Consider the following 15,632-nt stretch of genomic DNA (forward strand, 5'->3'; position numbering starts at 1 on the left):
GCTATGGACCATTTTATAAGAGAAAATTCCTTTCACAGACCCCTCCCAACGCCAATAAAGTCAATTCAACTGATCGTCAGGACGGGCTCCACAGACCACTGTCACAGTATACAGAAATGGAGAAGATCTACTAGATCGTACCCAATCCATCCCAAGGCTGTTTCTTTCAATCTGTAGTATTGTCTTACCACATCGTGTCAGAGGCGAGGGGCTGAATTAGAGTCTCAGGTCATTATCTATCTATCTATATAAAACAATATATGTCAGCAAGTCCCACTAGCCTTCTCCTCATTATCAGTTGCCATTTTCCTCCAGGGATCACATTAAAGATGTGTAGGAGGACAGAGTAGTGGCTCCATGCATTAGTTTAGGGAGACCATTCCATGCACAAAGGATGGCATGGAAGAAGGTGCAAAGATGACGTGGGGATGGGGGAAGTGTGGCATGTGAACAGACAGATGATGAAGGCCAACATTTCTGGTGGAGTAGAGAGCGCTGCTTGATAAGATACCAGAATAGCCACATAGAGAAGACCTTGAAATGATGAGAAGCAGCTTGAATTCGATGCGGTGGAGAAAGGAAGGTCAGTGGAAGGATTTAAAGTGGGAGGGGAGAAGGGAGGTGACAAGGAAGCAAGCACAAGCTAATTGTAACAACTGTGTTTTGTATGGACTGGAGGGTAAGTGATGCAGGAACCAGGAAAGCCAGAGAGGAAGTGGTCATACTATCAAGAAGGGAGATGAAGGGATGGTTGAGAGTTTAATGTCCATATATACAGTCAAAAAGGCTGGATCTTCGAAATGGTACAGGAGAAGCAGCAGCAAGATTTGTGCATCTCCTTGAGATGCAGGGCAAGGGAGAGGGAAGAGTCAAAGAGGAATGCCAGGTTGCAGGGCTGGCTGGCGGGGAGGAGGAGGGCATTGACAGTGAAGAAAGGGAGGGAAAACAAAGGTGCTCAGCTCTGGTCACATCAAGCTCAAGTTGATGTTAAGACAAATGGAAGGAGATATCAGAAAACAGGCTGAGAAGAGGGACTGGCTTGAGGGATTGGGTTAAGTCTGGAAAGGCAGATTTGAGAGAGGGTGTAAGGATGACAGGCAAAGTCAGGAGAGCAGACGTAGGGTATATAGAGAGAGAATAAGAGAGGGCTAAAAATGGAGCCCTATGAGACCCCTACAAAAAGTAAGCCAGGGAAGAACCACTGTTTCTACTGAAGAAACAACTAGAGGTGGGAGGAGAAACAGAAGAGGTTGGAGTCACAAAAGCTGAAGGTAGATTTCAAGGAGATGAACAACTGAGTCAAAAGCAGCCATAGTTAAGGAGGAGGAGGGTGAGATTTTGCCAGGATGACCCCATTAGATATCTTGGTGAGAGCATGGTTTCACTGGAGAGAATCCAGGGTGGAGATGGAGAGGAACTCCACGGCAACGGTTGTAGACTGAGTTTGAGTTTGGAGGTGAAAGGAAGATGTGATATAAGTGAGAGAGGCAGATGGAGTCAAGGACCTTTTCTTTTTTAGGCTGTAAGAGACCAGAATAGGCTTGTGTGTATTGTGAGGGGAGGAAGCCAGATGAGAATTAGAAGATGAGGGTAAGGTAGAGAGCAAACGATCTTATGAGGCAGGAGAAGAGATTGGAGGAGAGCAGGCAAGAAACCTGGGTGCTGGTAGCAAGGGACGAGGAGAGCACACTGGGGACGGGAGCGAAGTAGTATTGGGTCTCATCAAAATTCTCTTTGAAAAAGTCAGCTGCATCTTGAAAGCTATAGGAGAGAGAGGAGTTTCCAAGAGAATCAAAGGCAAAAAACAATCAGCTGCAATTGCTGGGATCTGAGACAACAAGGGAGGAAAAAGTAGCGAAGCTTGACAGGGAAGAGTGCAGAATCGAAGGAGGAGAGAAGAAATCTGTAGCAAAGGGCCTGCACGGTCACGAGCCTTTCTCCAGAGATGTTCAGTGGCATAGAAATGCAGGAAGCCAAGGGTAGGAATGAAGCAGGATTGGAGGTTGTGGGGACTGACTTTGCAGTGAGTGACAGGCACGAAGGAGTGGAGGAGTGAGAAAGTGGAGTGGGGGGGATTCAGCAACCGAGTCAACAAAAGATAGGGAGAACAGAGAGGGGGACACTGAACATGGTGGAAGAGTCACTGACATCAGTGGTCACAGCTGGGCTGCGGGGGAGAGGCAGATGAGCGTGCAGTGTTGAAGGAGATGAAGTGGTGCTCAAAGAAAGGGGGAGCACGGCGATGAAAAGCTGAGAGCAGAAGCAGTGCTGGGTGAAGCGGTGGAAGAAGTGGCCATTCTGGTGAGTGGGAACGCTGATCTCGGGTGAAGGTTACATAATGAGGTGAGGGGACGAGGGGCGTGGCTACAGGGTCAGACGGGGCATCAATGCAGAAGCAGAGGTCACCTAAACGAGGCAGAGCGGATTGCGATGAGAGAAAAAGGGACGGCCAGGAGTCTAAACGGGAGAGGAAGGAGGATGGAAGAGAGGAAAAAGAGAAGAGCCAGAGGGATTGTTGCTCTCAGGGAGTGTGATGGCAAAGAGGGAGAAGGAAGCACAATACTCCCTCCATTGCCTCTAGGCACACCAGGGGCAAGGTGTGTGCAAGAAGCTGCTGCTGTAAGAGAATGTGGCTGCAGAGGCAGTGTTGGGAGTGGAGGCAGGGTGCAATCCAGGTTCCTTTAAGTGTCCAGAGACTGAGGGAGTGAAAGATGAAGAGACTGTGGATGGCAGAGATCTTTTTTGAGACAGACCAGGAATTCCAGAGAAGAGGAGGGGCAAGGTAGATCATATTGTGCTGTCTCGACCAGCCTTGACAAAGCCCCCTTAATAAAGAAAAATATTCAAATCTGCAGACACTGATTGTAACTTCCAGAGAGGGAGGAAGGTTTCTGCAACATCACCAGGACAGGGATGGAGTGTGAAGTGGTAACCGCTTGCAAACGCTTGGGTAAGAAAGTAGACACTTAGATTACAAGAGGTCCACCAGGAAACTATGGTTTGCCTACACAAGAAAAGTATTACCAGTTTAATACATTGGTACAATTTTGTGTAGATCAGTGATTCTCAACCAGGTGTACATGCATCCCTGAGGGTATGCAGAGGTCTTCTGGGGGTAAGTCAACTCATCTAGATATTTGCCTAGTTTTATAACAGGCTCTACAGCCCTGCAGCAAGACTGGGAAAGGGATAAAAATTCTACAAATAATGCGGAAGCTGGTAGGAGTGGATATTATGGGGTGGGGCAGGAGTAAGATTAAAAAAAATAGTCCTTCCACATCGCAAACGACATGAATGCCCTGGGCAGCAGCTGCCATTCTCCTGAATGACTTGCTGAATGACAAGGCTCACAAGTGAAAAACATGCTCAAGTATCACACTGAAATACAAGTACAATATTTATATTCTGATCAATTTATTTCACAATTATATGGTAAAAATGAGTAAGGAAGCAATTTTTCAGTAATTGTATGCTTTGATGCTTTTGTATTTTTATGTCTGATTTTGTAAGCAAATAGTATTTAAGTGAGGTGAAACTTGGGGTACACAAGACAGACTCCTGAAAGGGGTGACTGTAGTTTGGAAAGGTTGAGAACCCCTGGTGTAGACAAGGGGGCGATTTTCAGAGACAAGCTCCTAACTCTCACTGAAAGCCATAGGCATCTTATTGCCATTCGTGCCTTTGTAAATCTTCCCCAAGGCCTAAAGAGAAAGAACAGGTCCCAAAAACCCGCTAGTGAATACAAAGCATTTTTCAAGGCCAGGGCCCAAACAGACAGTTTGCATCTGTTTGTTTTTTCAGCTGCAAATGCTCTTTAATACAGACCAAAGCTGTTTTGTGCTGCCACCTATTGCCTTGAAACTGTTATCCTTACGGAGCAGAACAGGTTGGCTATTCCACGCCATCACAAGGATGGCACTTCACCCAGAAACCTAGGCGTGCGGCCAAAAGGGAGGACAATAACTTGCAGGGAAAGAGCAGTCTCACTGACTTAAAGGGTGGCACAGGGGCAGAGGGAAAGGAGGAAGGCAGTTCCTGTACCCGTTTGAGTTACAGAATACACGTCACATAAAATGCATTTAGTTTCTTGATTTAAGAAAAATTATGTAATTTTTTTGGGGGGGCCTTGTAAATTTAAGTGCTTCCTCTTTAAAAGCTTGGGGTTGGCATGATCAAACCCTCAATGGGAAATGCAGCTTTGCCAAATTTGAAAAATCTGGATGAAAAACACTTTCCTTCACATTTATGCTACTCTGCATTTATAGAGTGCCCTTTATCACAGGAAAATGCAAGCCACTTACACATTAATTAAAGTCTCAATAACCCTCAGAGGGGCTGCAGAGAAGTGTACCCATTTTACCCATAGGGAAACTGAGGCAAAGAGAAGGTAAGTGGCTTGCCCCAGGCCACGTTGCATCCTGTTCCTGGCTCTGACTCAAAAGTCCTAAACTCTAATCTCATTGCTGTAACCAGCTGACTGGTGCTCTGTGTCCCAGGGTTATCCAGACACAAGCGCATGACTGAGTATATCTGGATAGCTGCATACAGAATACATACGCTATTATTCAAATGGACACCGTGACTGAGATTTACATGCGCAAAAGTTCAGAAATTTAACACTTGGGGTCTCCTAGTAATTGTGCGCACACACCCCTCAGAGTCACAGTTACCACAACTTTGCACTTTTTTACTTCGGCCCATGTAAAATATCAACTACAATGTAGCATTAATGTTGATTTCGGCTTTTAACACGACAGTGGATGGCATCAGGTTTTTGCATTCCCAATAAACACTGAAGTGTGAAAAATGCAAGTGCATCAGCCATGTCCATTAGATACACACAACCCTACTGTGTGCTGCATACGTGAGAAAAACAAACACGACCCACATCCTTACCTCTCCATCAGTTACCGCGGAGTAATTGACTTGTGCAACGGTAACTGTGGTAGGCAACTCGGAGGCATCAGCTAGGGTGGCAACTGTAGCGCCTGTGCCAACCTGCAAAATACCACCATAAAACAGTCAACAAAATGCAGCTCCGACCATTCTTACTCATTTCAGGAATCCACAGCTACATCTCCACTACAGGGACACCCAAGTCTCTAGAGCAGTGTTCCTCAACGGCCAGTTCGTGGACCAGCGCTGGTCCCGGAGATTTCCCTGACACGGCTTAGGAAGGCAGGAAGCTGGTCCCTGGTATCAAAAAAGGTCGGGAAACACTGCTCTAGACCCTAAAGCTAAAGTAGGTAGAAAGTTTAACAACATGGGGCAGGGTTTGTGGTAAATATTAAGAGAACCGAAAAGGAAAACTGCAAAATAGAGGGTTCCACACTGATCACTATCAATACCCAGCACTTACCATGTATAGGAGGCATTTACTTTTCTAAGCATTTTACAGACATTCATTCACCCTTAGCACCAGGGCTGGCTTGACATATTCTGCTGCCCTAGACAAAATAAAAACGTGCTCCCTTGCTGTCCCCAAGCGGAAAAATTTGAGTATTTGCAGCGGTGCAGGGGCTGTCACTCTTGTCAATTTCAATTGACAAGAAAGCCAGGGGCAGCAAGAGCCTGGCTCTGGGAGGGGACGCTGCCACCCGCTTCCCGGGATGTAAGCGGCTGACGCCGGGCTCCTGGCTGTGCACCAGGACCAGGCGGGAGGCTGCAGCCCAGCAGCTGCCCTTTATGTTTTGCCACCCTAGGCAATTGCCTACTTCGCCTATGGCGAAGGCCGGACCTGCTTAGCACCCTTGTAAGGGATGGAAGTTCTCTTCATCCCCATTAACCGCTGGGAAAACAGAGGTTTATAGCCTGCTTCCAAGCAGCGTTGAGCACTCAAACTCCTGAAGAGATCAATATGAGCTGGGGTGCTGAGCTTCTTGGAAAAGGTGGCCATAAGTGGGCAGCGCAAAGCCAAAGAGGGAGTCCGCATCAGCAAGTCGGGCCAACTCGCAGCAGCTCAGAGACAAAGCTGTTCCGGGGGGGGCGGGGGAGAGGAAAGAAAAGAGATAGCAAGGCAGCCATCTTATGCTCCGGATTAAGGCTATGCCCACACTACAGGACTATAGCGGCACAGCTATGGAGCCATACCAATGCTGGCATAAGCCCGTAGCGTAGATGCAGCCTCAAGTGACAGAAGGGGTTTTCCCGTCGCTGTAGGAACAGCGCCTCCCCAAGTGAGGCAGCTATTGACAGCAGCGTTCTTCTGTTGACCTATGCTGTCTCTACACCAGGGGTTAGGTCAGCACAGCTATGGTGCTTCAGGGGTGTAGCGATGTCAACCTAAGTTTTAGGGGCAGACCAGGCCTAAAGTTTAATTTAAAAGTACTCCAACTCCTAGTCCTCACAGTGGTGAGCGTAGCCGTCCAAACGTGAAACAAGAGTAAAGCAATGCAGTGATGTCTACCGGCAGACAGCTTGAAACAACAGCTCTGAGCGGTGTTTATAGCCCCATTCATTTCAGTAGGTGTTAACCTTGAAAGCTAATGAGAACATAAACATCAACACTTAACTATTTCAACTGCTGATCAAAGCCCACACGGAAACAAGAGGGAGGAGTTAGCTGATGTCTGCTGTGTGCGTTTTGCACAATCTACTGTGAACGGCATCTTGTTTCAACACCTCAAGTGGGAGGAGCGTGGTTAAGCAGGGGAGAGTACCACTACTTCAAGTGCTACGAACACCAGCTAAAGTAGCGGCTCCCAAACTGTGGGTCACGACCCCAAATGGGGGTGCGGCATCAGCTGATGGGGTCACAGTGATCTCTGCTGTGTTGAGGATGCCATTTTGCTCTGCACACCACGACCTGGCGTGTGGTGGGTGTTGAGGTCATGATGCAGGGAGGACACCACTTTGCTCTACGCAACGTCATCCACAGTGTGGCACGAGCGTGCGTGCACCATGCGTACAAGGTCACACTGTGCAGAGGGTGCCATTTTGGAAAGCAAAGCAGCTTCCTCTATTCGGCCTGACCTCAAACGTATCGTGCACGTGAGGTGACGCTATGCAGAGGATGACATTCTGCATCCCCCAGACTGTCTGGGGTCCGGGAGGAAATAATTAAAATGGGTGTGTGCCAGCAAAGTTTGGGAACCACTGACCCAAAGCTCAGTGCACATAATCCTGTCTTTTTTTTATTCCGGAGGTCAGACAGACAAATGTCCGATGACATTCAGAAAAAGTGACATTTGTTCAAGAGGAGATGTGTGTGATACAGGATCTAGAGTCAGCAACAAAGGAAGCCGCCTGCAAAGGAGGAGATGGTGGCTGCAGCTGTGTGTTCTCGTCTTCTCCAGAGACTCAAAACTGGCACTGTGCTTTGGAACTTCACTAGCAGTTTGGGGCCCTAAGGGTATATTTACACTGCAATTAAACAACTGCGGCCAGCCCCTGACAGTTGACTCAGGCTCATGGGGTTGGAAAATTGCAGTGTGGATGTTTGGGCTCATGTTGGAGCCCAGGCCTATGCAAGAACTTCTACATAACAATTTTACAGCCCCTGAACCCCAGCTCTGCAGCCCCAGCCCAAGCCAGCTGACATGAGCAAAGCGGGGCGTTTAACTGCAGTGTAGGCATAGCCTAGGAGAGCACACTGCTGGACCAGACAGGTACTTGAGAGGATTTACAGATTCCAAGGCCAGACGGGACCACTGTGATCATCTAGTCTGACCTCCTGTATGACGCAGGCCATCGAACTTCTCCCAAAGAATTCCTAGAGCAGCTCTTTTAGGAATACATCCAATCTTGATATAAAAATTGTCCGTGATGGAGAATCCACCATGATCCTTGGTAAGTTATTCCAATGGTTAATTACTCTGACTATTAACAATCTACGCCTTATTTCCAGTCTGAATTTGTCTAGCTTCAACTTCCAACCATTGGATCATGTTAGACCTTTCTCTGCTAGTCTGAACATTCCACTATTAAATGTAGTTATAGATAGACTGTAATCAAGTCACCCCATTGCCTTGTCTTTGTTAAATGAAGTAGACTGAGCTCCTTGAGTCTATTACTATAAGGCATATTTTCTAATCCTTTAATCATTCTTGTGGCTCTTCTCTGAACATTCTACAGTTTATCAGCAGGAGGAGTCCAGTGACTGGGTTGCTGGCCTGGGACTTGGTCCTGTTCTGGCACAGACTTCCTGTGGGTCCTTGTTCAAGTCACTAGTCTATGCTTCAGTTCTCTCTCTTTAAAATGGGGATAACAGCTCTACCTTATTTCACAGGGGTGACGGACCGACTCGAGGTTCTTGAAACATGCAGCTCAAGCCAATGGCCAAAGGTGGTGCCGTTAACAACTTCTGCCAGGAACGGACACTCAAAGCAAAGTGAAAGCACAAGCTGGCTTTGCTCACCTGGATAAGCGAGACAGTGCCATCGGGATTACTGAAGGTCTGTACCACCGTCTGTGATGGTACCAGATGTGCTATACTATGTGTAGCTGCTGTCTGTTGCTGAGTCTGTTGATCCTCAAAGGCGTAGAGTAGGTCCTCACGCCCATGCTGTTTGTAGCAGTTCTTCACAATAGTCCTCAACGCCTGGGTCCAGGACACCTAACGGGGGGGAAAAAAAACAAACAGGAAAATTAAAAGAACAGTGCAAATGGGTATTTCCATGCAGCAATTCCCCCTGGACTCATTCCCCTGTGAACTGAGCCATGTAAATCTTTAGTTGGCTTTCTTCAGGGCTTCTTTTTTTTTTAAATCAACATTTTTCAAAATAAAAACAAAAGCCTTCCAGAAAAAACCAACCCCTCTATGCCTCCCAGCCCCATGGCTCATGAACCACACCACAGAAGCAAGCCAGCAGGCATGCAGTCCACATGCCACGTTACAGAACAAGGAAGGTGGAAATCTCTCCAGTGAAACAGTTCTGCTTCAAACTTTCAGGGAATTTAAGTAGGAGTGAAAAAAACAAAACCCTTAAAAAAAAAAAAAAAGATCAAGCAAAGGGTTGACTTTGATACCATAATTCCTGGCTCAACCAGGCTTCCCCCTGTGAGGGACAGCTCCAATCTGTGTAAGGATTTAGTCATGTGATTCACAACATCTTTAATGCCCTTTTGTGATAGTTTGGTAGACAGCTATCTCCCGCTCCTCCTTAGCTCCTTGCAACATCCCCTGACATATAGTTGACATGTGCCCCTTTTCCTGTCTGTTTTCTCTGATCCTTTTCACATTTCCTTTTTCTCCCCACTCACCCACGACTGCCCCGCCATGCCTGTTCCCTCACTTAAAGAAAGGACACATATTGCTCTGCTAGGTGAGGTGGAGTGACATGCTTTGGTGTCTCTCCATGGGGCTGACGCGTGCTGTCTAACAGCTGAGCTGAGTGTTTGGGAGAACAGATACAGCTTGGGCCACTGAACTACTTCTTAAGTCTATATTCATGAGTTGTGACAGTGGCCAGCTGGATTAGGAGTTACCCACCACAGAAGTTGGGGGCGGGGGGGAAGAGAAACAGAATTAAAAATTCCATAGCAGCAAATTAGCAATAGGGAGTCAGAATGGATCCAGGGTTACTCCTCTTTCACCATCTCAACTGCTCTCCTCTGCCCCTTGTACCCCTTGGACTAATTGGGGTCAACCCTCCAGGGCAGGAATAATGACTTAGCCAAAAGGGGCAGATGGATGGCTGTCACGTGGAACTGGGGGACATCCAGCCAAGTTATGGAAACGGGGAAGACGACCCATCCCACATGATTTGGGCACTATCTTTTAACCATGGCATGAAACAAGGGAAGTTTATGACCTAGCTGTTCTCTCTATCACACAAAGGGGAGGGTCATAACTTAACAACCTGCTCCTAAACCCCAGTGACTGCCCTGAAGGGTTAGCGACAACAGAACACACACCCTCTGTTTCTGCTCCTCTGTACGGACGTCACTGCGAACATTTGCCCATGGAATATCCTCAGGCCACCAAATGGGTTTGCAGCTTTCCTTCCCCCAGCCTGGCTTCCCACGACCTGTTGAGTACTTCAGCATTTCGGGGATGAACGCTCGCAGCTGCGCCTGAAAACAGCACAAAGTGGTTAAAAGAGGAAATCCCAGTTTCTTTGGGGGGTTTAAGGTTAGCTTTATAAATTACTAGACTCTGTTTCCACCTGGAAATTCTCAGACTAAAACTACTCGCTGGAACTGCCTTGAGCACATCTGAAAGCATGCGATGAATCCCTCTGCACCTCATCCCAAGTCACAGCTGAAAACAACTCACTGTTGAGTGTGGGATAGCTACAAAGGTAAGTCAGCCAATTAGAATAATAAAAGCAGTAATATCAGGTGTGTTTTGCAACATGAAGATTCAAATACTACAGTGATGAAAACCAGCCAGCCAGCCTTTATAATCAGTGAGGAAATGCAGCGCTAATGCTCTAACACCTGATCTGCATATCTTGTATGGTGTACATTTTACAGGGATGTCACAGCGAGAGCAGGGATTCAACAAGCCCTGCTATCAAATACCAACTGTAGGAGAAGTCACAGCAGGAACTGGAGGCATTCCTCCACTGCCAGTGGGAGCTGTTGGACAGCTCTGTGCAAGAAAGTCTTTTTCCATGCGCCATCTTAAAAAAAAAAGTCTCTGAACTGATTTTCCATAAGCAAAAATCTTTTGTCAAAGAGAGGGAGAGGAGATGTTTCAGGCTGAACGTTTTCAAGAATGTTCCAGGAAAGTATAAAGAGAGGGATACTGTTTCAGCTGAAACAAAAGCATTACTATCACAAGTATTTTAAGAGACTTGCAGACCAGATAACACCACAAAGACATATTAGCAAGAACGTGACTTATACTAGCATTATCATGAATGAAATTAAATTTGTTAGTCTTTAAAGTGCTACAGAACTCTCGTGGTTTTATCATGAATGCTGCACATCTATCAGTGTGATTTGAGATCCTGCTAATTATTATTATTAATATTACCACATAGGGCCTAGAAACCCTAGTCATGGCCTAGGACCGCATTGTGCTGGTGCTATACAAACACAGAACAAAAAGATGGGCCCTACCCCAGACAGCTTACAATCTAAGTAACGCTGATCACTGTGACACCCAGATGTTTCTCAGAGAAGCAGGCTAATTTGAGACAAGAACATTCTTCCCCCACCTACACACCTACCCCCACAACCTTCAGTGGCTCTGGTGGCAAACCACTTGAACTCCGCTCTCATGGTTGATGATGCCACCAGAACCCCTTGATGCAACTAAGTCTTATATCACCCAGGGGCAGAAAATCCTGCAGCACCAGTCACAAGAGCGTGCTGTGCTAGAAAGCTCAGGTGAGAGGAATCATTTGCTGCTGGTTACAGCCATGAGAAGAATTCCAATTAGCAACAGAGATGTTGTTTACCCCACTAGACAACTACCAAGAATTCCCAATTCTCTGTCACAAGAGCATGGGCCTCTTCCAGATACATGGCTGCCCGCATGACATCACACACACCAGCCTATATATTAGGCACCTCAGCATCAAACTGCAAGCTTCTTCGTTGTATGGCAGATGTAAATGTTAATTTTACATTCAGATGGTTACACCAAATAATTGCATCTGGAGTAGCAGAGTGTATTGCTGTGATGCCTCCTTTGTATTTGTGAATCTCTCAACAAAAGTGACTGGGGGTTTGTCCATTAGCTTGTTGAATGTGTACCTGGCAGCAATCAACTCTTTCCATCCTCTGAATATTCTTGGGGCCATCGGGAGACTGAAAGGAAGGACTCTGTACTGGTGATGCTCTAGGTCCACCATAAAGGGTAGAAACCTCCTGTGAGCCAGGTGAATGCCTTCATGAAAATAGACATCCTTCAAATCAAGAGCTGAAAACCAGTCGCTTTTGTTGAGAGATGGGATTATAGAGGCTGAGATGGTCATCCTGAATCTCCAACGACCTACAAAGATATTCAGTTGTCTGAGATTCAGGATGGGTCCCCATCCACCCTTCTACCTGGGAACAAGGAATTATCTTGAATAGAAACCTTCCCCCTTGTGATGAGCATATCTCTGTGGCTTGAGCTGAAGAAGAGTCTCTATCTCCAGTCTGAAATCTTGTGAGATGTGTCCCTGAAGAGGGATGACGGATGGGGAGAGGGAGGTTGGTGTATAAATAGAAATGAATTCTATTGCGTAGACAGTGGAGATGATCTCCAAGTTCCAACTTTCTGAAGTAATATGTTGCCATGCTGGGAAGGTCTAGAATAGGTGGACACCAAAGCAGGTGTGGTGGGGTGTCTGGCTGGATGGAGATTGGTTGGCAGCTCTCAAATGTCTTGTCAAAATGGCTTCCTGGCGGAGGATTGTGGGTAAGGCGGAATCAATGGCCGAGCTTTCTGCCTGCTGAGGTGTAACCTCTGGCTTCTCCAAGGTGGCTTGTAAACCCATTGCTGGAAGAAAGACTGGGGAACAGGATGCTGTCTGTAAAGGGATGGCTTAGAGTACTTCCTCCGAGGGGCTGGGATGTAGATCCACAAGGAATGGAAGCTAGTCCTGGATTTTTTAAGAGACTGTAATAATTTGCCTGTTTTTTCACTGAACAAAATGTCACCCCCAAAGGGAAGGTCTTCTACCATCGTTTGGACTTCCTCAGGAAAACCCGAGGAGTGAAGCAAAGAATCCTGCCTCATTACTATCAAAGTCACCATGGAGTGTGAAGTGGCATCAGCTTCACCAGGTGACACCTGGAAGGACAAATGAGCAATGTGCTTCCCCTCTTCCAGAATAGACTGGAACTGCGGCCTGAGCTCCAAAGGAAGCTCACTAGCAAACTCAGACAGCTTATTAAGTCATATTTCCAAATCAGAGCCTGGTAATAGGCTATCTGGTATTGTAGGATGGTGGAGAAGCTCTTCCTCATGAGGAGGTCCAGTTTTTTAGCATCCTTGTTGAATGGGGTACACTGAGGCCGGTGCAGTCTGTTGCACTTGGTAACAGCTTGTACGACTAGAGAATTTGGTACGAGATGAGAAAACCAATATTCCATCCCCTTAGGTGGGACAAAGCATCGTTTCTGCAGCCTTTTGGGAGTTGGGGTAAAGGTGGGTGGCATGTGCAAAGAGCCTTAGCCAGTCCCAATATGGCCTCGTTGATGGGAAGCGCCACCTTGCCAGAGTCTGTAGTCTGGAGGTTATCCAGAAACTTGTGAGTAGGGTCCTGGACTTCCTCCAGAGAGATCTGTAAAACCGCTGCAATCATCCTCAGGAGATCCTGGAACGGTTTATAATCCTCAGGCAGCGAAAGTGAGGCTGGCACCACCACCGCATCAGGAGAAAAGAGAGCGAGAGCGCCACAGGGGGAAGGGAGGATTCCAGCTCATTGGGCTGTACGTCCTCCCCCTCATAGTGCTCTGGTGGAGGCAGGGGGAGCTAAGACTCTTCCCCATGAGGAGATCTGTCAGTACTCCTGCTCCAATCTCCAGGAGCCAGGGGGCCTAAAGTAAGCGCCTCAACAGGACCATGATGTAGGGTCACATGGGTATGGAAGAGGTCCCCATGGGGGAGGGTGCCACTTGTCCTGGGGCTGATATGTCTTGAGGCGGTGAGTGGGTACCTGTGAGGCTCTGGAACCCCTATCGGGACTAATGCCACATCTCGGGACTGTCAGAACAGCTGGTGCGTTGGCCTCAATCTCGCCAGAGAAATAGGAGTTACGGGCGTCTACGGGCGAAACCAGTCTAGTGGTGCCGCCACAGGCAGAGGACATGCACGAGTGGTGCACTGTTGGTGCCGGCAGCTCGATACCACAGTGGAAGGGACCAGTGAGTGGTGTGCTGATGGTGTAGGTATGTCTCTGGAGATTACCAGGTCCAAAAGTATAAATCACTAGCTCCTCAAGAATAGCATAGCTGGGTCCAGCAGGAGAGTGAAAGGGGCTTCTATGCATAGGTGGAGGTGACAGCGCAGGATTGGGATGGAAGGCAGGTGTTGGTACCGTTAAGTTCCTCCTCTTCTTGTGCTACGGAATCATTGGTGCAGAGGGCAATTGCTCTCTCCCCTCCTTCACTGATGCTGAAGCTGGATCTGCCCCTTGTCTAGGCAGCAGTCCATGGGCATCCCTGACTCTCGGTACTGCTGATACTCACACACCATCCCCGGGAGATGGAGACACACCTGTACTGGGGCACCGATTCTCGCCTGACTTAGAGGGGGTAGTGTAGGCAGACCAGTTCCTTAGAGGGTTTAGATGGGTATTTCTCCCGCTTCTTATGAGGGTGCTTTCCTTTACCCTCTTCCCATGCGTGCCTGCCAGAGTCTTTAGATCTGGACACTGACGATCTGGGGAGCGCTGGGTCCAGAGAGGTGCTAGTGGATGGCTCCTGCTAATGTAGATGGGGGGTCAGAAGCTCCTGGGTCAAGCTGTTGTCTCATGGAAAGCTCCCCACATGCCTCCTAAGCCAAAATCCATGAGATTGTTGTGTATGAGGTGGGAAGGAAGGACAAATCTTGCACGGAGACAGCATATGAGATTCCCCAAGGCAGTACAGGTAGGAAGAGTGGGGATCACTGACCAGGAAGACCCAGAAGCAGGCCACACAGGACTTAAAGCCTGAGATTTTGGGCATAATGGGTGCCTCAAACAGTGAGGGTGAGCGGGGGGGACGAGCAAGGGGGACAAGGAGGGGAAAGACCTCGTAACCCCAAACACGAATCTAACTAGCTACACTGCTAAACTAATGAGACTAAAATAAAACCATTTACAATAAACCTCGAATAGATGGCAGAAACACTAGCCAAGCTGTGGGCACTGCTGGAGCGCCGTCTCAAACCATGAGTGGTAGAAAGGAACTGGAGATGCCGTTGGTCCGTGCCGCCCCTTATGTGCTTAGTTTGCAGCATGAGGTTGTGCAGCCACGTACCAATGGAATTCTTCGCTAGTGAAGAATCTTCTGGTCTAGGGCACATGTGCACCCAGTGAATAACCCCTGGACCAGCACTCGAAGAAGCACCCTCCCCACAGATTCTGTATAAAGCCAAGGGCAACACATATGATCCGCGTTTCTGTAGCTACTTCCCTCTAAAGGTCACTATCCCCAAGGTAGAAATGGGGAAACAGAGGCCCACAAAGGCTAAATGATTTGCTCAAGGACACACAGGCCGTCAGTGGCAGAAGCTGCCAGGTGTCCTCTTCCCACCCCAGGCTCTGCCCTCTAAAACGCTGCCTTGCCTAACCTTTCTGTGCCCCAGCTTCTCCATCTATAAAATGGGGGCAAAACCCAGGCTGCGAAGTGCTCTGAGATGCTCACGCAAAGTGGCAGTACAGAAACGCTAATTATTACAAAATGACGGGCGTGAATGGAATTTAGCTGTTTGGTACGGGGGTGGGGGGGAATAAAGAGCTCAAAAGTTCCTTCCCAGAACTCCTAGCTGCAAGCTGCGCTCCTTGTTACCAGCTGGATTAATTACTGGTCCTTGGGAGTTCAGAGACTCAAGCTACTCGAGGCACTTGTTAAGGAGGGTTCACCTTTAATCCGCCAGGGAGACAATCAACAGCAGCGGCAGCATTATAACCTGCTCAAGCGCGAGGGCCTCTCTAATTAGCATCACAACAAGAACTGCGCCCCTCATCCCACCTGCTCACAAAACCCTAAAACGGGCTACAGTGCTGAGACGGACAGCCCCATATCGTCTAGGTGTGCAGCGTTTG

At 47.9% G+C, this 15,632-nt stretch overlaps 1 protein-coding gene across 5 annotated transcripts in view; it reads right to left on the reverse strand.

Moving 5' to 3' along the window:
- Nucleotides 1–15,632, reverse strand: part of NRF1 (nuclear respiratory factor 1) — a 94,237-nt gene that overhangs the window by 39,639 nt on the left and 38,966 nt on the right. For 4 of the 5 annotated variants that reach the window (XM_067534943.1, XM_067534941.1, XM_067534944.1 and 1 more), the window contains exons 6-8: nt 9,856–10,014; nt 8,357–8,554; nt 4,897–4,998 (exon numbers count right to left, since the gene is read on the reverse strand). In XM_067534943.1, the coding sequence (XP_067391044.1) occupies nt 4,897–4,998; nt 8,357–8,554; nt 9,856–10,014 (459 nt within the window). The remainder of the gene's footprint in view (nt 1–4,896; nt 4,999–8,356; nt 8,555–9,855; nt 10,015–15,632) is intronic. The other variant, XM_067534945.1, reaches the window with a different exon arrangement.

Source organism: Emydura macquarii, unplaced genomic scaffold (genome assembly GCF_026122565.2).
Source record: "Emydura macquarii macquarii isolate MOO-44397 ecotype Brisbane River unplaced genomic scaffold, CSIRO-AGI_Emac_v2 contig_3470, whole genome shotgun sequence".
In the NCBI taxonomy this organism is placed as follows: domain Eukaryota; kingdom Metazoa; phylum Chordata; order Testudines; family Chelidae; genus Emydura; species Emydura macquarii.